The sequence below is a fragment of the Saxophila tyrrhenica genome (assembly GCF_035928015.1).
Source record: "Saxophila tyrrhenica strain CCFEE 5935 chromosome Unknown scaffold_10, whole genome shotgun sequence".
Classification (NCBI taxonomy): domain Eukaryota; kingdom Fungi; phylum Ascomycota; class Dothideomycetes; order Mycosphaerellales; family Extremaceae; genus Saxophila; species Saxophila tyrrhenica.
Window position 1 is genome coordinate 528,712 of NW_027041742.1, and position 25,415 is coordinate 554,126.

The 25,415-nt window shown below is 56.4% G+C and overlaps 8 protein-coding genes across 8 annotated transcripts; 4 read left to right on the plus strand and 4 right to left on the minus strand.

Annotated features, from left to right (window-relative positions):
- Nucleotides 1-474: 474 nt before the first annotated feature.
- BUD2 (GTPase activating factor) lies at nucleotides 475-4,961 on the plus strand (the record flags this gene model as incomplete). The annotated part of the gene is made up of 2 exons (XM_064803973.1): nucleotides 475-3,661; nucleotides 3,715-4,961. The coding sequence occupies 2 exons, from the start codon at nucleotides 475-477 to the stop codon at nucleotides 4,959-4,961; spliced, it is 4,434 nt and encodes a 1,477-aa protein (XP_064657774.1).
- A 1,609-nt stretch (nucleotides 4,962-6,570) lies between these two features.
- On the plus strand, nucleotides 6,571-6,810 carry LTR77_006733 (uncharacterized protein; the record flags this gene model as incomplete). The annotated part of the gene is made up of 1 exon (XM_064803974.1): nucleotides 6,571-6,810. The coding sequence occupies one exon, from the start codon at nucleotides 6,571-6,573 to the stop codon at nucleotides 6,808-6,810; it is 240 nt and encodes a 79-aa protein (XP_064657775.1).
- Nucleotides 6,811-7,578: 768 nt separating this feature from the next.
- Nucleotides 7,579-9,956, minus strand: LTR77_006734 (uncharacterized protein; the record flags this gene model as incomplete). The annotated part of the gene is made up of 2 exons (XM_064803975.1): nucleotides 7,579-8,818; nucleotides 8,932-9,956. 2 exons carry the CDS (start codon nucleotides 9,954-9,956, stop codon nucleotides 7,579-7,581), a joined length of 2,265 nt encoding a protein of 754 aa, XP_064657776.1.
- Nucleotides 9,957-10,692: 736 nt separating this feature from the next.
- On the minus strand, nucleotides 10,693-16,522 carry SPO14 (Phospholipase D1; the record flags this gene model as incomplete). The annotated part of the gene is made up of 2 exons (XM_064803976.1): nucleotides 10,693-10,768; nucleotides 10,821-16,522. 2 exons carry the CDS (start codon nucleotides 16,520-16,522, stop codon nucleotides 10,693-10,695), a joined length of 5,778 nt encoding a protein of 1,925 aa, XP_064657777.1.
- A 1,050-nt stretch (nucleotides 16,523-17,572) lies between these two features.
- On the plus strand, nucleotides 17,573-18,183 carry LTR77_006736 (uncharacterized protein; the record flags this gene model as incomplete). The annotated part of the gene is made up of 2 exons (XM_064803977.1): nucleotides 17,573-18,133; nucleotides 18,160-18,183. The coding sequence occupies 2 exons, from the start codon at nucleotides 17,573-17,575 to the stop codon at nucleotides 18,181-18,183; spliced, it is 585 nt and encodes a 194-aa protein (XP_064657778.1).
- A 1,080-nt stretch (nucleotides 18,184-19,263) lies between these two features.
- On the plus strand, nucleotides 19,264-22,549 carry LTR77_006737 (uncharacterized protein; the record flags this gene model as incomplete). Its single annotated transcript, XM_064803978.1, has 2 exons — nucleotides 19,264-19,501; nucleotides 19,551-22,549. 2 exons carry the CDS (start codon nucleotides 19,264-19,266, stop codon nucleotides 22,547-22,549), a joined length of 3,237 nt encoding a protein of 1,078 aa, XP_064657779.1.
- A 324-nt stretch (nucleotides 22,550-22,873) lies between these two features.
- On the minus strand, nucleotides 22,874-23,742 carry LTR77_006738 (uncharacterized protein; the record flags this gene model as incomplete). Its single annotated transcript, XM_064803979.1, has 3 exons — nucleotides 22,874-23,413; nucleotides 23,478-23,624; nucleotides 23,686-23,742. 3 exons carry the CDS (start codon nucleotides 23,740-23,742, stop codon nucleotides 22,874-22,876), a joined length of 744 nt encoding a protein of 247 aa, XP_064657780.1.
- Nucleotides 23,743-23,948: 206 nt separating this feature from the next.
- stp1 (Low molecular weight phosphotyrosine protein phosphatase) lies at nucleotides 23,949-24,959 on the minus strand (the record flags this gene model as incomplete). The annotated part of the gene is made up of 2 exons (XM_064803980.1): nucleotides 23,949-24,345; nucleotides 24,376-24,959. The coding sequence occupies 2 exons, from the start codon at nucleotides 24,957-24,959 to the stop codon at nucleotides 23,949-23,951; spliced, it is 981 nt and encodes a 326-aa protein (XP_064657781.1).
- Between the last annotated feature and the right edge of the window lie 456 nt (nucleotides 24,960-25,415).

Genomic DNA, 25,415 nt, shown 5'->3' on the forward strand with positions numbered 1-25,415 from the left:
AGGTTTGTCGCTGGCTTGGGGTTGAGCCATGGGAAGGCAGGGCGTACCTGCGTTGGTGGCGCGAGTGTTGGGCCACCACTTGCGATTGTAGGGATGAGGGCTCGCTGTCGGTTGGAGGTGGAGCGGGATGGGCATGTGGGTAGTTCTACTGGGTTCTTTTGCGCCACGGGCAGGGCAAGGAAGCAAGCATGTTGCTTGAGTCGTGGGCACGCCAGCACGCCGGGGCCCGGAGGATTTGTGGGCCCATTGAATGCAACTTCAGATATTCACGTTGCCTGGATACTTGTCTGCTGTATTGCGAGAAGTGTAGGCGTGATTGAACGCTACGACATGCGCACCCGGCCAGACCTTCGAACGGCAGGTGCGAGTGAGGATCGGCAGGAGCCCCAATCAGCGAGCGGCTGAATGCCAGCCCATTTTCCCCGCGCCGTCAGCAATAAGGTTAGGCGTGTGTGAGAGAAGAGACGGGAGATGATGGAGGCCTCTGAGCGGCGGCGCAGGCGGTGGAACGACGCTGACAATCGACGAAGACCCGAGGACTCCCTCTACGCCGAGTGGTTGCGCGCCGAACGCACGACAGGCGCTGTCAGCCCACGAGACACCACCCGCCGTCAAAGCTTGGCCCTGCAGCAGAATGGTTCCACGAGCATCGACGAGCCCGACCTGCTGGGCGCGACAATCAGGCCTGTGACACCCGAAGACAGCGACGCCGCCATGGACGAGGAGAGCTCGCTGCCGGAGAGGAGCACCGACAGCTTCGAGGAGGCTTTCCTCCCGCGCACCGCGTCAGCATCAGCACGGCGGAGGCAGATACTAGGCACGACAACCACGACGATTATCGGAGGCCCGGCTGCCCTCACCGGACCCGCGGCGCCAGGGGTGCGCTCCTCGAAACATAGTCGGAGATTGGTCAAGGAGCGGGAGTCGCGCAGTTTGCCAAGTGGACACAACGGGTCGGGTCTGACTGGCATGCTGGCGAGGAGCTCGAGCAAAAGCGGGACCTCCTCTCCTTCAACAATAACACCAACAAGCAATGGCAATCGCACCACCAGCATCTACGACGGAGATGCGTACAACGGCGTCCCGAGACAGCGCACCCGCACGCTGGATGAGCGGAGGAGAGAGCGTGAGCCCGCGCACATGTTGAGGAGCAGTCGCAATAGGGTTGGGAGTGTGAACAACATGCCGAGCTCCGGCGCGGAGTATCTGGCTTCGGTGCCCGCGAGCACGTCTCCGCCGGAAGCGCCTTCGATCCTGTCGCTGAGCTCACCCGTGCAATCTCCGAGTGAGACAGGGAGACGCTCGACCTCCGACACCTCGTCGGCGAACAATTCCATGACGTCCACCTCGAACCCTCCGCGAAGGATACAACACCTGTGCAATGTGCTTAAGGGGCGCATGAGCGGGCACGTATCGCTGAGGAGGGCTTCGGACCATCCCTGGCATCAGCTCTACTGCTACATCGAGCAAGACACCGGGCGGCTGATGTACGAGTCGAAAGGCGGCGATGGCGCGGACCGCGCGCTTGTCTCGGCGCTGGGAGGTTGCAACGTGAGACCCAACACGGACGGCGAGCAGTCGTATCTGGAAGTCACGCTGCCCAACTCAGACACGGAGATCCACTTCAAGCTCCTGACGCAGGCGGATCTGGAGTCCTGGTACGCCGCGTTGTTATGGTGGCAGTACAAGGAGCCTTCGCTCACGGAGCGCGCGAATGGCCACAGGCCGCCTTCTGCGACTTCGGCTGGATATCATTCGAGGCCCGAACTACCGCCTAGGACCTCTTCAGCGAGAGATCGACCTCGAGATCGCGCGGATAGCAATCGCAGCGATCGGAGAAAGTCTGTCGTCACGCCGAAGGAGGCGCCGGTAATCAAGATTGGCACGATGATCTACTGGGACACGAATGTCGGGTACAGCAACACTCCTGGATCTGCTGCGGTGGGTTCGCCGGCGAGTGGGAGACCTGCGAAGTATAGGATGCAATCGCAGTCTTCACGGCGATGGAGGAGGATCAGTGGGCAGTTGCGCGAGAATGGCGAGCTCAAGTTACATGCGGATGCGGATAACAGTCTGATATCGGTGGTGCAGTTGAGTCAGCTAAGCAGGTGTGCGATCCAGAGACTGGATCCGAGTGTGCTGGACAACGAGTACTGCATTGCGATATACCCGCAGTACACTTCTGGACACTCGAACAGCCAGCCGGGATTCGTGCGGCCGATCTTCTTGAGCTTGGAGAATCGGGTGCTGTACGAAGTCTGGTTCGTCTTGCTGAGGGCTTTCACGATACCACAGCTGTACGGCCCACCACCGCAGGACGAGCAGGAGGAGAGTCAGCCGACGAGGAGTCTGGATGACAAGCTGGCGACGACCATCTCCGACATGTTTCGATTAGAGCGTACGCTGAACTTTAGGATCGTGGAGGCGAAGATCTTCCCGCCTACTGCGAGCAATCCTGGGCCGGAAGCTGGGTTTTCTGGTGGGAGAGCGCATGCGGCGAATGTGAAGCCAGAGCAACATGGATACTACGCTGAAGTTTTGTTGGATGATGAGACGAGAGGGAAGACGAATGTGAAGTACGACGGTCTGACGCCGCTGTGGGGCGAGAGCTTCGAGTTTCTGGACCTGCCGGCGGTGCTCAGCAATGTTAGTGTGTTGATCAAGCGACGGCCGCCTGAGAGTGCACATGCGAGAGAGCAGGCGGCGAGTAAGCTAGTGCATGAAGCGTATGGGTTTACCAGCGATCAGCATGGCGGCTTCACTGGACTTACGTTCGATGTGACCTGCGGCAAAGTGGAGGTCTACCTGCACGAGCTCGAAGGCGACAAGGAGGTGGAGAAATGGTGGCCCATCGTCAACAGCTTCAACCAGCGGGTCGGCGAAATCCTGCTCAAGACGCGGATGAACGAGGGCGTGATCCTGATGGAGAAGGACTACGAACCACTCAGCGAGATGCTCCATCGATTCGGCAACGGTCTCACACTACAAGTCGCGCAGATCGTCCCGAGCGAGCTGAAGCGCGTGAGCGACTGCTTGCTCAACATCTTCCAAGTCTCGGGCAAAGTCGGCGAGTGGCTGATGGCGCTCGTCGAAGACGAGATCGACGGCATTCATAAGGAAACTCCAATCACTCGGCTGCGGTACACCAGCCGTGTCGCCTCAGACGCGAGCAACGACAGCCCTGGCCTGGGTCTGCACGCCGACCGCGAGTTGATTGTGCGGGATATGAACAAGAACGCCACTCTCGAAGCGAACCTACTCTTCCGCGGCAACACTTTATTGACCAAGAGCCTGGACATTCATATGCGCCGCGTCGGGAAAGAGTATCTGGAAGCCGCTCTCGCGTCGAAGATCAAGGAGATCAACGAGAAAGAACCAGACTGCGAAGTCGATCCGAATCGTGTCAACACGCCCGCGGATTTAGAGCGTAATTGGAGACGGCTGCTGCACTGGACGAAGGAGGTGTGGCAGGCGATTGTGTCGTCGAAGGACCAGTGTCCCGTGGAGTTGAGGCTGATTTTTAGGCATATCCGTGCCTGTGCGGAGGACAGGTATGGGGATTTCTTGCGGAGTGTGAGTTATAGCAGTGTGTCGGGGTTCTTGTTTCTAAGATTCTTCTGCCCGGCGATTCTGAATCCGAAGTTGTTTGGGCTGTTGAAAGGTCAGACTTCCTCATGAAGTGGGATACAGAGGGTTTTGCTGACGATCAAGCAGAAGAGATCAAACCCAAAGCACGCCGCACCCTCACCCTCATCGCCAAATCGCTGCAGACGCTGTCGAATATGGCTTCCTTCGGCGCCAAGGAGACGTGGATGGAGCACATGAACGTCTTTCTCACGCAGAGCCGGGAGAGCTTCAAGACGTTCATCGACGACATGTGCTATGTCCCTGTCCCGGTTTCGGGTCCGACGTTCTCTACCGCGAAGCAGCTGTCGACTACCTACCCGCCTGGTGTGGTTTCTGCTGAAACGAATCTGAGCTACACCACGCCTATGACGATTATGCAGCGGCTGCCTCCTACGAGCCGGGAAGGCTTCCCAAGCCTACCGTACCTTATCGACCAAGCGCGAGCGTTCGCAGAGCTCGTGCAAGTATGGCTCGAAGCGACGACAGAAGAAACCGCACGATCAACAGCCAGTCTGAAATCCCACGCCGAGCTCATGGCCGCCATCAAGGCCTCCGAAGGCGAGCTCACCGCTTTCCACGAAATCTGCACCAAGCTGTCGAAGCGCACGCAGGAATGTCTCAGCCGCGCCGAGCGGGCCGAACGACCGAATAGCGCTCTGTCGTTTCGCTGGGAGGAGCTGATTGATCAGCTGCAGCCGAGCAACAGCCTTCCGGATAGCGGGGATGAGTTTCCTATGGTGACGCCTCAGGGTTCTTCGCTGGATACGTTGGCGGAGAGGGTAGCGCCGACTTCGCATCTCTCGTCGCTGTCACGGGAGTGGACGGTCGTTTCGCCGGATGATGAGGTGGTGAAGGAGGAGGAGGAGGAGGAGGAGGAGGATCCCGCCTTGGCGACAAGACTCTACAACATCACCCCCTCCCTCTCCACCGCTACCTCCGCCCCTTCCTCCGACCCCTCCCTCACTCACAACCGCGACCGCGACCGCGAGGCCAACCGCCCTGGCTCCTCCGGCGTCGTCACATCCCTCCGCGACTCCCTCCGCCGCGCCCTCCCCACCTCCCGCGCCTCCGACGCCGGCGACACGCCCTCGGCGAGCGCTAGCAACGTGTCCTCCGACACCGAGCACTCGGCCGGCACGACCGCTCTCCCCTCCTACGACCGGGAACGACGGCACAGAGAGCGCCGTGAAGCGGCGAAGGCGCAGATTAAGCAGGAAGTGGAAGCTGCGAGGGTGAGGGAGAAGGAGAGGGAGAGGGAGAGGGGGGGACGGAGGGTGAAGACGCCTATTGTGTCTGCGCTCAGGAAGAAGAAGGAGAGGGAGCGGGAGGTTTGAGTATTACGTTGTGATGATGGTTTGGGTGGGATGGCATAGATGAATGGGATGGGCGGGATGGCATGATATGATACCACTGCATGGCGTTGTGTTGTTTTGATGACGAGGGAGGACTACGGGTTGCTTTGCTGCAGGCGGTCATGAAAGTCTTTTTGCTGATGGTTTCCGTTCTAGAGCGTGGGTTTAGAGGTGGTGTGCTTTTTAGGGATAGCAGGCCTATGGATGGCGACTAGATGCTTGAGGAGAGGTTGTCAGTCGTATTTACGTTTGTGCTATCTCCGGACTTCCTCTTCCAGTGTGAAAGGAGAGAATTGTCAACGTCGTATTGGGTTGGAGGTGGGGAGGAGTTGATTGTCAAGACAGCCTCGCAGCTTCGAAATCAGCACCTCGCGACGGTCGTGCGGCTATGGCAGTCTCTGACGAGGGTGATGACGGCGGACGGGATAGCATGGTCTGGACGGTGACGATGGTGATAAGATTGCATTTACCCGGACGACATGACGACGTGACGACGACGGCTGCTACTGTATGACACGGACGTCTCTCGACGGTATGGACGGAGAGTAGGAGAGTAAACGGTGGCGCGTCACACCCCGTCCATCAACAACAAGAAGATACGAGACGGGTCGAGATTGGAGCAAAAATCTCTGCTGGGGCACTTGGGACAGTACGCTGGGACAGTACGCCTTATGCGCTTGCCGGGGCTTTCCACCCACAGGGCTGGCAGAGCTGCACTACTCGCAAGGCTGTCGGGACACGGGAACGAGGGGGATGGTGGAAGCGATGCTACTGTGCATTGGTAGTATGGTGCTGAAGTTGACGCTATGCCTTACCGCCGGTACTTTAACGAGAGGACTCGGACGGTCGACCGATGGCTGGCGTCGGCGCCGGATGCAGGATGCAGGATGTAGGATGGGTGAGGTGCGGGTGGATGGGTCAGCGGTTTGTGATGTGTGGTTCCGGGGGTGGAAGCACTGTTGCTGGGAGCGTCTTCTGTCATGTTGGTATGGCATGGAGATATGAACGAGCAGTAGCCTGTGTAACAACAAGAGCTTTTCTCCAACCCAACTCAGATACGAGAACACCTCGACCGTCGTTGCAACAAACACGATCAAACGAACCAGCAAAAACCTGTTCGGAAGCCCGCGCGATCCCATCGACGCCTTACGAGCCTGCAGTCATCACCGCCTTCGCCTCGTCGGCAGACGCCTACTTCGATTGAACTTCTGTTCCACCAATAGGAGGTGTTGTAGTGGCATTAGCTCCATGCACGTCTGCTGTGCAATGCTTTGTGAGCGCGCCTTGCATTGCATGTGAAGCGGCATGATCGTCCGATGGACACTGGACACGCAACGGTGGACAAGGCTGGACCTAAGGTCTGCGATTAGAACTTAGGCTTTAGGCAGATGTGTGGTTTGGCGGGAGGTGTTGGTCTAGTGATATATACCGCGGGCTGCCGATCACTTCAGGTGCGTATAGATATTGAACGAGCTACCTGCCTCCAAAGTACAGCAGTTGATCGCTTTCTAGCACATTCAAGGAAAACCAGACCAGTCTCAAAGACCTCGCAACCGTCTCAAACAACGCCGTATACCTATCAACCGTCGACATGGCCTGGGAAGACCACTTCCTCGACAAATACCTCGAAGCCAGCAACTCCCGCCCATCCAGCCCGGACGTGATGGGTGCCGATGAGCTGGCTCAAGCCGCCAAGTGGAAGGCTTTCAAGAAGGCGAAGGAGGAGGAGAGGCGGAGGTCGGGTAGTCAATCCAGGACAAGCTCGACTAGCTCCTCGTCTTCGATGTCGGTCACGTCGAATCCTAAATCGGAGGCCAGCTCGAAGCACTGAGTGAAGGAAACGCCGACGAAGAACAACGATATCATTATCTCAAGCATGAAAAGACAAATAAGACGACGACCGCTTGCTGAACATCAGCGGCTCGATTTCCTTCAATGCGGACCGCTCGAAGACGCTGAGCCCGCAAACGGCAGCAGACGGCCTCGCTCGTGGCATACGCGCTCCGGCGGCATCTGGGGGGTTCAGCAGGACAGAGGCCACTCTTTCAAGCTACGGGAGCGCAGCACCGGCAGGCAGCTTGGACTTTGGGATGAGGATGTTGCGAGGGGACAGGCAAGCATCGACAAATGCTGCCTCGGGAGAGGTTGTTGAGTCAACACCAGCACATACTGGCAAGGCTTTGCGGGTGCGCCTTGGGAAGGTGGAAGGTTAACTGTCTGCATTCGGTAGGGGCGTTGGGACGAGCCGTCTGTGTTGGAGATGTGCTGGGAAGCTTTGGGTCGTACGTAGATGTTCGCTCGAGATATACGCATCCATCGAAATCAGTCAATGCTTCATCTCAAGTCGTTGTATGCCCAGACGGCCGATGCTTGCGGACTAGTCAAGGACATCGATATGTCCATGCGTCGTAGCGCTCTGCTTGTCCATCCCAACCTTCCACCAGCTCGGAAGTTGTCGGAGCTTTGTACGACGACACAGCGTGGAACATGTGAGCACCAGCAGGGGTTGCAGCTCTGGTCAGTGACAGGCCTTCGGTAACAGCCCATCTCGCGTTGCTCTTAACGGCCAAAAATGATGGGCTCAGACGTTGCAGCCATCCTATAGCTTGCTCTGCCCATGCGAGCTTGAGCCGCCAGCCAGGTAATCGCAAAGCCACCTCTCCGCCTCCGTCCGCATCATGGCCGAGAACTCATGTCTAGCCTTCGCGTCGACAATGCTCTCCAGCTCAACACTTTGGTCATTGAACCAGCCGTCCTTCTTATCCACAGCCTTCCCTAGCCAGGTCAAGAAGGGCTCGCCCTGCTTGTACGGCACAAGACCATCGTTCGCCCCAGCCATACAGATGATCTTCTTCCCAGCCAGTCGCTCTGTCATCATCGGTCGTAATTTCTTCATCTCCGGGTCTGACGGCGGATGCAAGTGGTCGTCTCCAGTGATAAAGTCCAGCTCGCCGAATAGAATACCGGCTGGGTCATATTTCTCAATAGCTTCTAGCAGAGAAGGAGGAAACTCCTGCGACCCCAGGAAGTTACGCAAATTCGGCTCGCCATTGTTATCGAGCGCTGAAGGCACTTTGCTCCGTACTGCTCGGTCTGTCATCAGACGTACGTAGTCCGGACATCCGATCACGACCATGCCGGCTCTGACTCGCGGTTCGTTCATGAGCAGAGTCCAGGTTGCGTGGCCGCCGAGACTGACACCGCCGCAGATGTGCTCGTTGATCTTGAACGGGAGATATGAGGGTAGATGCGTGATGAGGTGAGAAACATCTAGTGCAGTCCCGGTGTACGTGTTGAACATGTCCGGGCCATGGGTAGGATTGCCTTGCTTCCAAGACACGTTGGCCCGGTTGTCCAGCATGCGTGAGCCATGATTCCTTTGATCGATGCAGACGCATATCATTCTGCTCTGGCCAGGTTTTCGTTTGGAGTTCCAGGTCTCTAAGAATGCGCCGGCTACCAATCCCATTGAGTCTTGCGTGTCGCCACGACCATGAAGGAGCCAGAAGCAGACGATGTCGCCGGAATCTTCAGGTAGCTCTTCCAGGCCGTATATGGTTACCAGTAGCCCAGAGACGTTCATTCGGCGCCATGACACAGGCTTGACTTTCTTAAAAGCCGGGTGTGTCATTGGGACGGGAGAGTCGAAGGGTGAGAGTGTTGAGTGGAGTGATAGGGCATGCTTCCATGTGAACGTGCTACCGCCTGCCATGTTCCCGATGAATAGTGGCCACGGGCGAGAGATGAGGCTGAATGTTGATGTATACAGATAGGATGGAAGAAGGGAGTTGTTGATGAATGTTTGGGCGCCGTGTTCGGCATGATATTTGAAGCCGAGGCTGTCTCACTCAATCTCTCACGGAAAGACTGTCTGTAGAATTACTCTACCCCCTTATCATTCCATCACAATCTACATCATTGCGCACAAGGCATCGAAACCTAGTCTACCTACTTCTGCTCCTTCGCCAGCAGCTCCAAATACTGCCCGGCCAGTCCCTCAATCGTCTCTTCGAAGCTCGTGAGCTTCCCAAACGTTTTCTCCGTCTTCTCGATGTCCGTTCTACTCCAGAAGTGAGGCTCGACAGATCCATTATTTGGAAACTGCTTGCCAACAGCGTCCGGGAACTTCTTCTGGACAACGGCCTTCGCATCGTTCCACGCCACGTCCCCACCTTTGTTGGTGAGCAAAAAGGCCTGATTGCCCGCAACCTTCTCATCCAAGGACTCGATATGCGCTTTGGCAACGTCTCCCACATCCACCAAACCAGCCACCCTCGGGCCGACTTTCTCAACGACCTCCTGGCCCAGGATGGGAGCGAAGAAACCCATGTTCGTGCCCGTCAGAAGTTCTTCCGTGCTAGTGGCGAAGTCGTTGCGCCCACCCACGAACGCTGGATGGATCGTGATCATGTCAAACTTCGGCTGACTCCTATACATCCATGCCTCTGCTGACCGGAGCGAAGCGATCTTCGACTGGACATACGCAACGATGGGCTTCGGATAGGGAGGCGGAATGTCTTCAGCCCGGTCGTCCGGCGTGATAACCACGTCTTCGCCCAGTTGACCCATCAAACCGGCGAAAGGCACGATGGCGACCATGGAGCTGGTGATGACAACGCGCTTGACGCTGTATTCTTTGCGGCTGGATTCGAGGATGCCGAGTGTGCCTTGAATTGCTGGTCGGAACATCTCGGCGTTGTAATCGTCGACTGGCGTGTCGCCGTCCGGGAGAGGGCTTGCGAGGTGGACGACGTACTTGACGCCTTTCACGGCTGCGTCGTAGGCGCCGGGAGCGAGGATGTTGGGCACGAGGATGGTCTCGAGCTTTCCTTCGTGTTTCGGCAACTTCTGGCGGAGTGCCTTGGCTTTGGCGTCGGTACGTACGGCTGCACGAACGTGGTATCCTTTGTCAAGAGCATACTGGAGCGTGCGGAAGCCAATGTAGCCCGTGCCGCCGGTCAGTAGGATGAGAGTCATTGTTGCGGTTTGATGTGTAGAAGGGGTTGCTGGCGGGCTATGGGAATGCAGTGGATACATCCATTAAGCAAGTGATCGCTCGCAACATATACATGTCCGTTGGGTAAGTAATCATCACGTCCCCGCTCGCCTGCTTAGCATGGTACGTATTTCTACATCAAACATATCAGTGATCATCAGGACATCTTGGAGTTGCAATTTCGGCTTTACGGCCGCACGAAGGTGGACTTGATCACTCGTGATGAGTGATACAAAACAAAAGCCGACGAAGACATGCGCTAAGACGACGACTGACTCTACGTCCTCAAGAACACCGTCTGGCTCACCTCTCACCGACAGATCTACCTTTGCAATCATTCAGTATAATCTGTGAGGTGATTAATAACTATCCCTCATTTCCTTTCCAGTTGGTCATGTTCATGTGATCTCATTGTGCTGGTTGAAGGGTCTCTCGGGTGGCCGACCAAGGCCTCGATATGTCGACCACTCGCTCTACAGCACCTACATGTCTATTCGCAAGTTCTTGCTGGCCTCGAAGACGATACAGGAGGTCTGGGGAGAATAACACGATGAGCGGCTGGAAGTATCAGATTTATACACACTACACTGCTGTATCTCGCTCCCACGGCACCTCGCTATGCATGCCCAATGTCTAGAAACTAGCCCAACGCAATGGGAACCCGCTATAATGCAGACCCGACTCCAGCCTCCCTATACTACCCCGCCAATAACAAGACTAATCGTAAATCTCCAACGGCGCCAGTTGATCGATGTTGTAAAGCCAGTTGCCGCCTCGTTCTTCCTTCTCGAGCCTGGAGCGTAGTCAGCAATCGTGTCAAGTTTCGGAAAGGCAAAGACTCATACCACTCATGAGGCCAAAGCACGAGATGCCCCTGTATCATATTCAACAGCGCCTCCGCCTCCTCCCTCCCCATGACTTCCTCGACAGTCGGACGACCATTACTTTTCGTCGTCCCACGTCGCCGCCTCTTCTGGCTGCCCATGGGATTTGACTGAGTGGCCGTGGTCTCGGAAGCATTGTTCACGTTCTCCGAGTACTGCACCGTCCGCTTGCGCTCCACGTTCGCGAAATCCTCCTCCTTGACAGCCTGCTTCTCGTCCATCTGCTCCGGCGCAGCCTTCGACTCCTGCGGCTGCTCAGCCTGATCAGCAACCTTCTGCGCCTCCTTCTCGTCCACCGCCCCCGGCTGAGGCGACGGCACAGCGGTGGGTACACTCGAAGCCCCCGAAGCAGGTGAGCTGCGAGCCGTCAAAGGCTCATTCGCCTTCTCCTCCTCATGCATCTCCTCCACATGCGTCAACTCGTCGTTCCTGCTCCCAGGCCTAAACTTATCCACTAGCCCACTCAAAACACTCTTCGATCTGACCCTACCACTACTATCATTATTCGCCATACTCGACGCCACGTTCTGCGCAACATCACTCAATGAGCTCAGCGTCTCCGTGCCCCCCGAACCAGGCGGCCCGCTCTTATCAGGCGCGTCCTTAGGGGATTTCGGCGTGCTTTGCCCGAGCCCTTGGGCCGCCATGAAGCGCTCGTTGTACTCGTTGAAGCGCTCGTACGTGCGCCAGTCCGTGACTTCGCTGTCGGGCATGCAGCGGAAGACGGCGCGGTAGATCTTGGTGTTGTTCTCCGCGACGGCGTGCCAGATGTCGTGGTAGAAGGTTGCGGTTAGGGGGTCGGTCATGCAGTCTTCGTTGACTTCGGGACGACGGAGGGTGTGGAAGAGCGGGTTGATGAATTTGCCACGGTTGGCTAGGCTTGATTCGCCGCGCGTGAGTGCTGGGCCGCCGATGTCTGTGTCGTCCATTGCAGGCAGTTCCGGCAGTGTGTGTCGAGGAGCCAAACCCAGGGCGTAGGTGTCTGTTCTCTCCGTCAGATAAGGCGGCTGTATGGATGGCACTTCAGCAAGCTTCTTCTCTTCCTCCTGCTGTGCAGTCTGTGTCTGCTCATGCTTCTCAAAATTGCGGACACGCTCAGCGTCAGGCGCATCTTTTTTGAGAAGGATCTCACGGCCGCGAGCATCAATGAACGAATCCGTCAAACCAACATCGCCCGCATCGTTCAAAGCCCTCATATTGTCAAATCCAAAGCCATCAACATCCAGATCGTGCTGATGCTCCATCTTGCTCACATTCCCACGCCGCTCCTTGTCCGAGTGAGTTCCCAAGCTCGTTTTGGACCCAACCCTGGTCGTGCCGTCGAGGCCGTTGCTAACGTTCCCTTCAGAGCTAGAGCTGGTCTCCAAATTTCGCGACGCTGGCGCCAGCTGCTCCGGCACTGCAAGATGGCTAGGCCTGCCAGCAGAAAAGTAGTCCAGTGCCTCTTCACTGTGAGACACCACCTCCTCCCGGTAGATGCGCGCCATCTCGGCGTCTTGCTCTTCGCGTTCTCGTGAAGCTTGCTCGCGGCGGTAGACAGCGTCCACGTCAACACCGAGATGCTCTCGCATAAGGCGTTTGCGAAGGGTATGCGCGAACTCGCCAACTTCGAATGGCTCACCACCCATGAACGACGGTAGCATGCGCATGTCGGTGACAATAGCAGCGACTTCAGAGTCACGCGAACCCAGCATAGACCGCTCATTGATGTTCGCAGACCCAATGATGACAGATCGGTCGTCTACAACCATGCATTTGGCATGAATGTACAACTGCTCAGTCGTCAAGCACTTCCTTGGCCCAATCTTGCCCCATTGCCGAAGCGAGTAGAAGCGGATGTAGTCTTCAGGATGAATGCCCTTATCCCTCAGCCTGCCGAAAATGCTCGTGTCGCCACGGCAGATCGAGCGGAATTGGCACTGCATGATCAGCCGTATGCTCGTGCCGTCTTGGCTGTCGACGCTGTTCTGGAAACCGGGCATGAGCGGGATGACGATGCAGCAGCCCCAGTCTTCGCCCTCGTCGTGAGCACGGATGATGCGCTCGACCAAGGCGTCGCCGATCTTATTGTGGATCGTAGCTCCCTCGACCGTGCAGGAAGTGATGAAGAACTGATTCTCAATGTACACGAAGTGCTGGCTCGTCGAGATGAGATGGCAGTAGGCGTTCATGATGCTGTGCTCTGTCTTGCCAGGCGTGCCGATGCTCCAAGCAGAACAGCTGCGGAGGATCTGCACCTGGCAAGTACCGGTCATGCCTAGATTCTCGAGCTCCAACTGTTCGTATTCGGGAGGTGGAATTAGCACAGGTGTCGGTCGGGATGGTATCCGCGACCGCAGAATGTAGTTCCACCGCTGAACGAAGTGTCGGCCAACATCACGTGCCGGCTGACCAACGATCTGCATCGCGATATCGTGCCATGGCATTCTCGGCACCTTCGTCCGATCGTACATCTCTTCGTAGGGTCGGTCGAGAGCATAGAAGTCCTGGATGCGTGGATTGCTGTAGTCCTTGCCAGGCCAAACTTGGCAGTGCTCGCTGTCTCTCGGACCTTCGTGGCTCAGCTCAAACCCAGTAAGCTTGTCGTCCGTCAGCGAGTGACATGGATCATCCCATCGACCAAAGCAGAGATCCACACCGCCCACGAACGCCATCATGTTGTCAACGACCACCAGCTTCTCGTGGTGAGCCCAGAAGAACTGATTTTGTCGGAACTGGTTCGGACTGCGCTGGATGCAGATGTTCTCGTGCAGGTCTAGCAAGCTCCACTTCGTATATTCCGAGTCGATAGGGATAGCAGACTCGATGTTCCTGTAAACGATCACGAAGATCTTGACACCCTCCTCGGCCTTCCTCTGCAACAACCGATCCAGCCGCCACTTCTGCGAGATCGCAGCCGGTCTTCGCATGTACAGCTCAGGCGACAACCACCAGTCGTGAATGTAGACGAAGTCCTTCGCATTGTCGATCGCGCGCGAGACCTGCCACATGTGATCTCTCCCATCGACCAGCCATCGACACCAGACATTGCTTCGGATAGGCGCATAAGAAGCAAAGCGCTGCTTCTTGCTCCACACAGTCGCCTCCATCATCAGATTAAGACTCTCTTGGAACTGCATGTATTGCCTCTCCGTCCTGGCAAGCAGCTTAAGCTTCCGCTCAGAGTTGTACAGCCGTATCATCAGGTGCTTTGTGTGACCAGGCACACGCGCGGCAGCCTCGCCGCTCTTTTCGACAGCGACCTTGGCCATTTGGTTGGGCGTCTTCGCGTCAGAAATCTTTTTCTTCTCTTTTTCTGTCCGGAAGCTCGAGTCGACCAGGAACACGTCGTATGGGTTCAGACTCTCTGGTCCATCCACGCAGACAATGTACGAATGCCTGACCAGGAACCATCTCGGCCGATGCCGATCAGCGATCGCCTTCGGAGCCAGCGGTCTATGCCTGAGCTCCTGTTGGCGTCGACTGGCGATAGTCAAGAGCCCCTGCTTGCCTTGGAAGCCACCTTCTGCACTCAGGCGGATAGCCAGCGCGGACAGCTCCAGGAACTTGCACAATCGAGTGCTGTCAGCGCGGAAGATGAGCCATCGAATCATCTGCTGGAGATATGTCTCAAGCTTTCGCCGTTGCCTCTTGTTGTAAAGCTCCTTCTGCCTGTTATCCAGCTCATCAGGGTTCTCTGGCAGGGGCCCGAGTTCCGCTGTGCTACTCCTTCGAAGCGCAGCGGGTGCGAAGACGGACGACTTCCTACGTTTGTGCTTCATCACTGAGGGGGGGCCGAAACCAGGTGTCTGCATGGGGTTTTTAGGCCCAGGCGTCGCGGGAGGTAGTCCGGGTCCCGGTGTAAATGGATATCCCCCAGGAGTCGTAGGACTTTCTGGCAAGCCTTCCAAAGCGTCCATACCGAGTATACCTGGCGTGTAAGCTCCGGGAGTCATTGGCATTTGCTGTTCTGGTTCGTGCTCCTCTTCACTTTCCTCGTCTACCAAATTGTCGAACAGCCCTCGCCAGCTTCTTGCGAAAGGGAATGCGCTTCTTGGAAAATGTGGCATTCTCGCCCGCTTCTTGTCTCCGGCGCCACCTCTTGGGTGTATCACTCTGTCTCTCGCAGATTGAGCCTGATACTTGACATGTAGATTGACGAAATCATTCAGAGTTCTCCAGATAGTCCACTTCAAGCGCGCTGGACCATTGCCGTATTCGAGATCGACCTTGAACACCAAATGTCGATCGCCGCTGCTCTCTTTCCTTATTCCTGAGTCCGGAATCCTGATCTTCAGCTGTTCTAGTAGCACCGGGATCTTGCGGTGATTGTGCTCGTCGCGCTGGAACATGCTTGCAAAGACCAATGCTGCCGGTGCTCCCGCCAGTAGCTCTGCCATGAGCTGTGCGCTCTTCTGATGGTCTACCCGCAGTCTCTCGTCTCGCCTCCTCTGACCCAGCATCTTGAGCCCTGCTTTGACTTGTCGCCATTTCTGAGCGCTGCTCGTCGTCTGGCGGTCTGGTTTCAACCGAAGAGGCGAGTCGGCCGCTCCATCGACGTTCCCACCTCCCAAGCCAGTGATGCGCCGTAGATGACCTCCTGGTCGGCGCGCGTCCGGTGATTGAGTCTCGGAAGGTTTGCGAGCGGCATAGCTAAGTCCTCTTGCGCCTTCGATGCCTCTTCGCCACGCAGTTCGTATGCGGTCTCTGCCTTCATCTTCTGAGACGCCGGCGTTGTTCTCCCTTTCCGCACCACTGTCGTCGGACATGGTATTGCGTCTTCGAAGAGTATTACCGCCCCTTTGGGGGTCATGCGACGAAGGCTGATCTCGTAAAAAGGAAGCAAAGCGTGCCTCGAAACGATTCTGCTTCGGTGTAGAAGTATTGGACTCTGATCCACTCATCCGAGGGCGCTTGCTCTTCCGCCGCCTCCTTGGCTGTATAGCAGTCTCGTTGTCGCCTTCCTCGTCACGCTCGGATTCGGCTTCTTCCTCTAGATCGGCCTCGGCGCCCTCGCTGGGTTCCATAGGGTACGAAGGCTCGCTTCGCTCGGACTGAGGAGACAACGCTACGTTCGGAGTCGGTGACCCCACGGTGCTGCTTGGGTTGCGGATGTGGGAGGAGGAACCTAGTGCTCTAAGCTTGCCAAAGAAGCTGCCTTGTCGTTCCTTGACCGGCATCTCCTCGACTGCTTCATCATCTGTCTCCCATGTCGGCCTCGTGGCAAGTGATGCGGGCTCCTCGTCTGTGTTCCCTCGTGCGAATTGTACACTCTTCCTCTCGGGAGGGGTTGCTGTACCCGCTGTTTGTGGTCTCTTACGCGGCACCCGCTTGGGAGACACCTCCCCACTGCTAAACCCATTCCTCATGTCCTCCGACTTTGTATCTTGAAAGCCGGATTGCGCGTGGGGAGAGAGGTCTGCACTGCCGAAGTGTATGCTGTTCGTTCCTGTCTTAGGTCGCGGACTGTCGACGGATCCAGAGGGTACATCCGGTAAGTCGCTGGCCGTGATGGTGCTGCTGATACGCTGCGACGATCGAAGCGGCGACTGTATGTAGCCATTGCTCTTCTTCGCCATGCCGCCATCCTGATCGTGGGATATCGGGCTCGAATGTGGCGATACCTCGCGCGACTGATTGCCAGGCGACGCGCTCTCCTCCTTGCTCAGCATCGCCGTCGCCATATTGCCTAGCCGACTACCTCTTCCACTGTTGCCACAATCCTCCGCCCTCGTAATGTCAGACCGGATGGCCGCGGGGGTGCCTCCAACGTCGACCACCGCTCCCTTGCTCCTGGCTCTTGTGAATGCGGGACCTTCTGGATCGTTGCTCCACCCGTCATCTTATATGCACATCCTTCACCATCATTTCCGCTCGAGATTGTTGGACGTCTGCGTAACCGTTGTGAGAACGACAACCAGAATCAGGGAGGATCATCAACACTGCATGATGATGTGCCGGCCCGCTGCGAGATTGGTGTGGAGTAGGAGCAGGTTTCCCACCAGAATGGATCCTAAACCCTTACAATCCCACGGGGTACTATCGCATGTGAAGGCTGTTTATTGCCGTTGTCACTTGATCAAAAGATGGCCACTGAGCACAGGGAGACAAGCATGCAGTTGTAGACATTCATCCGCTCTTTAAACGCTGCCAATGCTGACAACATCATCTCCGCTGTCTTGGAACATCACGTAACGTCACAAGGTCAGGCTGCAAAAGATCATTTTGTTTACTAGGAGGCTAACAGTTCTCAAGGCAAGTAGATACTCGGTTGTTTTACAGTCCAAGATCTCGGGGCTGTTGCTCAGCATAGAACGCGGCGAAGTCGACCCGTTCAACATGCATACCACTGCAGGTTTGAGATGCTCGCTGTCTTGCTTCAGCCGACATACCCGACTTCCTACATCAACTCGCAGCTTCAGTCCCTTCTCTTCCTCATTAGCAGAACCGTGTTCTCTTGCCTCTTTAATCCGTTCCCATTACTATCGGCTATGAGACAGCACCAGTCCCGTACACTCAAGGGTCGTTGAACAAAGATCTTCGCAAGCTATGAAGTCCTCCCGACACCATTCCGAGAACAATGCCGTTGTATGCTCAAAGATAGGGTGTCGTGGACAATTGCGTTGTGTACGGCCGCAGACACATAACGAGACGTACCATATATGCCATTTTGAGGGTCGGATGAGACCTAATCCAACGGACTCCAAACAAAATTCGGCCGCATCTCCATCAAGATGTTCAACCAGACCACTACCAACGCGACCGTCGCCATCCACAGTCAAGCAGACCTCAAGACCATACGCGACCTCCTCAACCCCTTTCTGAGTGGGACGATGGGCCGTCTTGCACTGGTGGTAGCCGTCTGCTTCTTCATGGTCTATGCCGGCCTCATCACCGACGCAGACACAGTTGAGCCCGACTTCCACGAGCATCCCGAGCAACCAGAAGAACGCGAAGACGAGCAAAGCTCCTGCGCCGCCGGCATCGACAAAGACGCCGACAGCGACTTCTCAGACCACGCCTTCCAGTTCCACTTTTTCGACCATCCCTTCCGCACCGGCAACATCTCCAACGAACCACCAGCCAACCTAGGCGTTATCGTCGGCCTCCGGGGAGATGTCGACCTGACACACTGCATGGAGGACCTCAGCCTCCGCCCTCTGCCGCCTGGAGGCTTCGTTGAGAACCCTCGCATCCGTCGACGCGCAAGACTCACGATGAATATGAGCGAGAGGCTGAGGCTACCAAAGGATGCACCTCTCGCTGGGAGTGTCCTTGGGGTGAAGTTGCTGAAAGTATGAGGTACCTGCTGTCTTTCTAGTTCTCCGAGCAGTTGAAGGCTTAGAGAGTCGTTTCGTACGGGAAGACGGGAAGATAGACTGCTAGAAGCTTGTGGAGTCAGACTCAAGTATACGTTCCTGCTGGCGGTAGATAGAGATGCGAACAATCAGAATGATTTTCTGACCAACAAACTACCTGTTCCCGAGGTGTCTGTACATGGTGTGTGTAATCAGGATGTTTGATCACGTGGATGTAGTCCTGCGGGCCGAAAGAAAGGGAGGAGCCGCACGGGCGTATGCGTTGTCCTGCACCTCACCTCGAGCCATCAATACCCGGAGCCATTCATCCCTCGTCTCAGGGCGCCATCACCTGCCATTGGGTACACTCCTCGTCAACAGTATTCTCCATCGGCCCGCGAGAAGCGCCATACCTGCCATTGGCACAAACAGACCACTCATATTCCCCGTAAATGCAAGGCACGGCAGCTCTCCTCTTAAGCCTATGGGACTTCGCTCCTACTGCTGCAGAGGTACCCAACGCTAGCACCATACACCTCACGCTGGGTCACGACCATACTGTTCTGGTTTTAAGCTGCGTCTCTAGAGCCTCACAACACCTCCAACGCTGAGCACATCCCTCCCGAGTCGACGCACGTGGTTCCACAAGTGACCCGGCGGACACTAAGTGGTTCACGCACCTCATCGCACCTACCCGCTGGCCACCTTCGTCCCGCTGCAGTCATCTCGATGTCTGCAATTAGTAGCTACGAAGCGTACTGGAATACCGGGTCACTTTCGGGCTCCCATCGTTTCGAGAGGCTTGGTCGAATCCTGTCAGCCATCCCACCCCCATGGCACAGAATAGCCAAATGGCTGCACCGACAATTCTGCTGGGGACAATTTGATGCTGATCCCAGGTGCCCAAATGCGTGGTGTCATTCAATAGGTACCTGTACATCCCACCGCGATCAGAAAGAACGATAAAGAACGGCAAGTCGTGTGCATCCCTACCTCATATCCCAGTGTCACGTCACACAACCTCTATTCCTTATCAATGCCCATCCCTTCCCTAGCTCGCCTTGCCATTCCTACCCGGTAGTACGCGGGGCTTGCTGCATCCAACTCTATTTCCTGTCGTCGGCACAATGTCTACTTACGACGAGATCAAGAAGCGCTACAAGCTCAAAAACATCTCTATCGCTACTTGGCGGGATCCGTACTTAAGTGTCCATCCTTCGAGGGGAGGGAAGCCGGCTTCGCAACTGTCTCCCGAGGATGTAGTGAGACCTTTTGTTCCGCAGTATAGGGTATACGATCTCCCGGAGCCGAAGGATGATGAAGCATCTGTGAATGAAGAAGACGCGAAGTCAGAAGACCTAGATTGTAAGTACGTGTTTGCTTGGTGACTGAGACACCAGCTAATAGTGAATAGCTTCCGAGGACACTACAAAACAGCCTGCGTCTGAGGATAACGGAGCAGGTCCCGACACTCCTGTACTCGTTGACGCAGAGTTATCTGAAGAAGTTCAAATGATCGACGACAGTCCTGCAGCAGCAACGAACGAAGAACAAGCGCCAACGCCCATTCTGGACGACTTACCTGAAGATCCTCCTACAGCACTCGAAGACGCCACTCTACCCGCCGCTGAGCCCGAAGCACCAGTCGAGTCGAGCGCCGTAGTTGTAATAGACGACATGCCAACAGAGTCTGCTAGCGAAACACCGGCAGACGCCGCACCACCACTTCCAGATCCGGTCAACATGGAACCTGAACCAGTCATGGATCTGCCTCCCCTAGACGATTTGCCTCCACCTACAGATTCCGAACCCACTGAAGAGCGTCGAGTTTCCTTCGCCCCCGGCACACCCGAACCAACCTCCACTCGCAAGAAGAAGTCGGCCACAGGCACCAAGAGCAAGAAGAAGAAGAAAATGTCAGTCCCGATCAGTAGTCTACCGGACGATGTGATGGCGATGATTGATGGTGGGCTTGATGGTTTGGGGCCGCCACCGCCGCCATCAGGACCACTGCCTGATCTGTTGGATTTGGATCTGGAACCGCCGGTTGATATCATCGATGTGCCTGCGGTAGGGGAGGACAATGAGCCTTCCGAACTACCTGGCAGCTCTGGGGAAGATCTCGGAGCAGCGGAAACACCGGTTGAGGTGGTTAAAGATGATGGACCTCCTCCTGTCGACGAGAAAGAAGAGGCGACCATTGATTCTCCACCACCGCCTGGGGAGCCAGCTGAAACCACCATTGAAGACGCTACACCAGCCGACAGCAAGACCGAGGACGTGGCAGTCGAAGACTCTACCCCCGACAAGCCCGCAGATATCGTACCGCCAGAGCCAGAAGTCATCGAACCTCCACCGCCGCCACCAGACACCGAAGCGTCGGAACCCAAACCTAAGGAGAAGGGCTCCAAACGCAGCAAAGACAAGTCGAAAAAGGAATCATCGAAGAGCAAGTCCAAGGAAGTCGCCGCTCCGCCAGCTGACCCTGGCATCGATGCCGCGACGCTGCCTAGTTTCGACGATATCATGAAGGATCTTGGACCTCTGCCTGACGAGCAGACTGTTGAGGTAGTCGAAGTGCCCCCCGCCGATGTTGCGGGAATTCCAGCTGACGCTGAAGCGCCACCGGAAGAGGCCCCAGCCAACGCTCAGGACAAAGAGGTCGAAACGAAGTCCACTGAGGACGCAGCCGTGACCGAAGCCGAAGAAACAGATCCGCCGACGGCGAATGATGCCGATGTCGAAGTCAAGCAAGAAGACACCCCGGCAGCGATCTCCACCGAGGAGGAAAAAGCCGGCGATGCGCCAGCAGAGAAAGGAGACCTCCCTGCTGATGTCGTCGAAGAGGGCAAAGATACTGCAGGCGACAAGGACGAAGACGCTGTGGCTAGTGGTGAGTCCTCTGCGGACGATGGACCGGCTTCTACCGAAGAAGCCACAAGTCCGACGGATAGCGGTGTTGAGATGGAGGGCGAGGCGAAGGAACCAGCAGAAGCAGGGGATGACGCTCCTGTGACTGACGATGCCGGCACGTCAATCGACGCACCGTCACCTACCGAGAGCGTGGAGGGGGATGATAGCAAAGACAAAGAAGACGAAAAAGAAGTGCCCGAAGCGTCCAATGATGATGAGGGAGATGGTGACAAGGGCACCACAGCCGAGAACGCGGAGGCGCCAAAAGACGACACTGCAGTGGCTGACGACCTACCTGGAGAAGCTACCGATGAAGGCGCAGAGGAAGCGTCTCCAGCCAAGGAAGAAGAGGCTGAACCTGCGACCGTTGCGCCGGTTGAGCCAGAAGGCGAGTCTGCTGGTGAAGATAAGCCAGACAATGCCCCAGCGCCAGCGATCGTCGAAAATGCTACTGAGGACCCGGCCGCTGACACCGACTTGCCTGCTGAGACTACTAGTGACAAGGAGGCACCGGTCGAGGAGGCTGAAGTCCCTGAATCAAAGGACGAGCCTGCTACTGAGGCCGCAGATCCGCCAGCTGAACCGGCCGACGACCCACCGCCAGAAGATAAGCCAGAAGACGCTCCCAATGAGGAGGCTGCCGAGCCGCTTGACAAGGAGCCAGCGCCAGAGCCAGAGCCAGAGGCAGCACCGCCCGCGGAGCCCATCCCAGAAGCACCACCATCCCCCAACCTCTCCAAAACCAGCTCCGGCGGCTCCTCGAAACGCAAACCCACCCACTGGGAACGCCCGCATACCCGCCGCTCCCTCGACCACGCCTTTGAAGACACCAAAGTGCTCGAGCGCCCGCACAGCAGCCGGACCAAAAGCAGCAGAAGTAGTAAAGACAAAGACAGAGACGAAACGCGCGTCCGGGACCGCAGGCGTAGGACTTCAACTACCGAGGAGGAAGATGAAGAGCGTCGAAGACGTAGGAGAGAGAGGAAGGCGAGGGAAGCTGCGCAAGCTGAAGAGGACGAGAAAAGGAGGAGGGATGAGGAGAGGGAGAAGCGCAGCAGGCGGTTAGAGCGGAAGGCTGAGGAACTGGAGGAGAAGGCGAGGTCCATTCGGAAGCAGGCGGAGGCGGATGCTAAAGCGGATGAGAGGAGGCGGAGGAGACACAGGGAAATTGGGAGGGAAAGGGATGAGGAGCGCCCGAAGACCAGAAGAGCGGCTACGGAGCCGGTTTTAGTGAAGGAGAGCGGACCCTCGAAAGTGACGTCCTCGAAAGTCGACTCAGCGGACCCCCGCCCGGACAGACGTAGTGGCGAGATAGATACTCGACCGCCGAGCTCGAGCGGGAGTAAGAGTCATCGTCGACACCGATCTCACCATTCCCGCTCAGATGCTGATAGAGGCTCGGAGAGGAGTCGGAGGGAGAGCGACAGTCGGCCGCTGCGGCCGGTGTTGGAGGAGAGATCCTCGACGGGGTTCTTTGGGAAGCTGTTTGGAAAGAAGTGAGGTCGTCTACGAATCGGCGTAATGGTCTCGAAAATCGGAGTGGGTTGGGCAGGGGCTCGAGAGGTCGGTGGGTAGGTCTTGGGATGGCGGAGAAGGGGCGCTTTGCACTTACGCTTCGATGTCAGACGTGGCCAGGGATGGGCTAGGGATGGGATGATCTACTCTGTAGGCTAATGAGGGAAATGGGATTCTGCATCACTGCATGACGGCCGGCCACGACCAAGACCATCGGACGTACAAATGGACACAGGAGCGTTTCGGTTCTTCACGCATCGTGTAATGTAGCAGAGCTTTTATTCGACTGTATCATCTTCACCTAGAGACTTAGTCCTCCCTCTCCAACCACTTCGAACAAGCCTCCATATGCCTAGGGAAAGCATCGTCGAACCCCATGACGTTCCCAAAGATATCCCCACCCTTATCACCGCCCTGATCCACCTTCTTCATAAACACCCAAAACCCCGCAACCACAAAATCCGCAAAGCTAACCTCATCACCAAGCACATACTTGCCCTCCTTCTCCGTCAACACCTGCCTCAGCTCCTCCATTTTAGGCTTCGCCTCCTCCCACGCCCCCTTCGCTTTATCACTCACCCCGAGTTCCGGCAAGGAAATCCCGAACCTTGCCTCCCGCGTCTCGTTGAAATATTTGGCAGACTTGTCGTTCAACAGCATCACCGGCACCCTAGGCAGTACTATAGGGGCCAGCGTTCCCAGGACCCCGCTCACGGCGTTCTGGGCGCGGTCGATGACGTCGGCGTAGCCCATGTGCAGGGTGGGTTCGGGCTGGTAGATGTCGAGGGCGAGGGCGATTTTGCGGGAGTCCATTACGTAGCTGCCGTCGGGGAGTCTGACGGCGGGGGACTGAGGGGGTGGTTAGTACGTGTCTCGGAGGGAGAGAATGGGGTGTCTCGTGGGCTGGACGTACGGAGTACTCGAAGGTGCTGCCCTCTTCATTTGGAGCGATGCCGAGCTCTTTGAAGGTAGGGGCGAGGTCGGGATATTCGGTCCATTCGGTGCGGTAGGGGATGCCTTTGTAATTAAGGGCCATACGAGCCTTCCATGGGTTTAAGGACTGTGTAGAGGAGGTAATTAGTTTGGGCTGTTGAAGGGGAGGAGGATTGATGGGGGAGTACCCAGCACGCTGGTTTGTCGCCTCGCGAGGGCAGGTCATAGAGGATAGTCTCCGACATGCTGAAGCTATTGGTTGTTTTTTGGGAGGGCTGTGGTCTCGAGAATCTTGTGTCGTATTTGGAGAAGGACAATGGGTTGCAAACTGTATCGTGTTGTTCAAGTCCGCGGCATGAAGTATCATGGTGGGGTTGGCGGGGTCGAGTGAATGCAAACTTGAATCCAATGCAGCGGCCGTAGATACGTCATAAATCTAGATCTTGACCTTCTAGCGGGTCTGTATACGCTCATCCTGACACTCCAAAGGCCGATACGTCTCGGTGGGACCGATAAATCGCTTGTAGTCATTAATCCCAAACTGCGGTGCAATAGACCGAATCATGAAGTTGAAGTCCAGTCTGTGCAACCAGGAACGAAGAATGTCGATCCCGAGCATCAGATCTGCAACTGGTTGACATTCAGCGCTGTAGATCCAGAGGACGTTGCGGTATTGAGTCTTGCGCAGTGAAACGTTGCGCGGCAGCGGGCTCCTGCACGCGGTGCGAAGGCTGGGAGGTCGGCGCCGTTCCGGCATATGGTCTGCATCTCCAACAACACCGAACTTCGAGGCATTGTTCTGGTTGCGTAAAGTTGTGTCTCCCTCCTCGTAATGCTGCTCCGACGATCTGCTCGATGTTCAGATATAGCATTCTCACCCCTCAGCGTCCCCTTTCTTCGCCTTCTGTTCAATATCCTCCACCAACCCCTTCCCAAACCTCCCCATCTGTTCAAAAGCAATCTCAAACCCCTGGCCCGCCCCGTAATATGGGTCTTGAACTTCCTCCCTCCCCTTTCCACCAAACTCCCCATACAACCTCACCCTCCCCATCGCTCTCTCCCCCTCCTCCTTCCCCAGCACCCCCTTCTTCACCGCCCGTCCCACCATATCCTTCAAATCCTCCACGTTCTCCTCGTCCATTCCCAGCACATAGTCGAACTCCTGGAAGTCTTCTGGGACACGGACACGTCTTGCGGAGTGCGTGTATCCGTCGACATTGTGGCGGCGTAGGGTGGAGAGGGTGCGCGGGTCGGGCGGGGAGTGCAGGTGGTAGGCGCCTGTGCCGCAGGAGTCTATGTTGGAGATGAGGGGGTACGAGGGGTGGGAGATGAGGTGGCGGAAGTGGGCTTCGGCCATGGGGGAACGGCAGATGTTGCCCAGGCAGACGAAGAGGATGGAGACTGGTTTGGCGGTGGATGTGGTAGAGGAAGGGATGTCCTCGGAGCGGGTGGTGGGTGGCATGCTGGTAGAATGGCCTTCAATGATATTTTTGGCTCAATGTGGTGAGGAGGTGTTCAAGCTGGAATTGTCTCAATGTGATGTGAAAGTGTTTGAGGGAAGGAAACGTCTAAGAACAACCTGGAAGCCAATGCTTACCGCTAGTGGGGGTATACCTCACGTCAAGATGCCAACTCCGTGGATCATCGTATGTGTATCGTTGGCGAGTTATGGGTAACACGAGATGAATAAGGCCTGTCGCGTGTATTACGCCGTCTTCTCAACGCGCAGAGCCACCCCATTTCACAGGATTGACTCTGGACCGAGAAGAAATAGCATAAATCCGCCAAAAAATTATTCAGGCAACGCGCCACGCTCCCAAAAACCGGCCAAAAAGATGGCAGTAGCAAGGTCGCGCCCGGAATCGAACCGGGGTCTTAATGAGAGTCAGCGGAAAGTTCTAAGTATCAAGTCACAAGG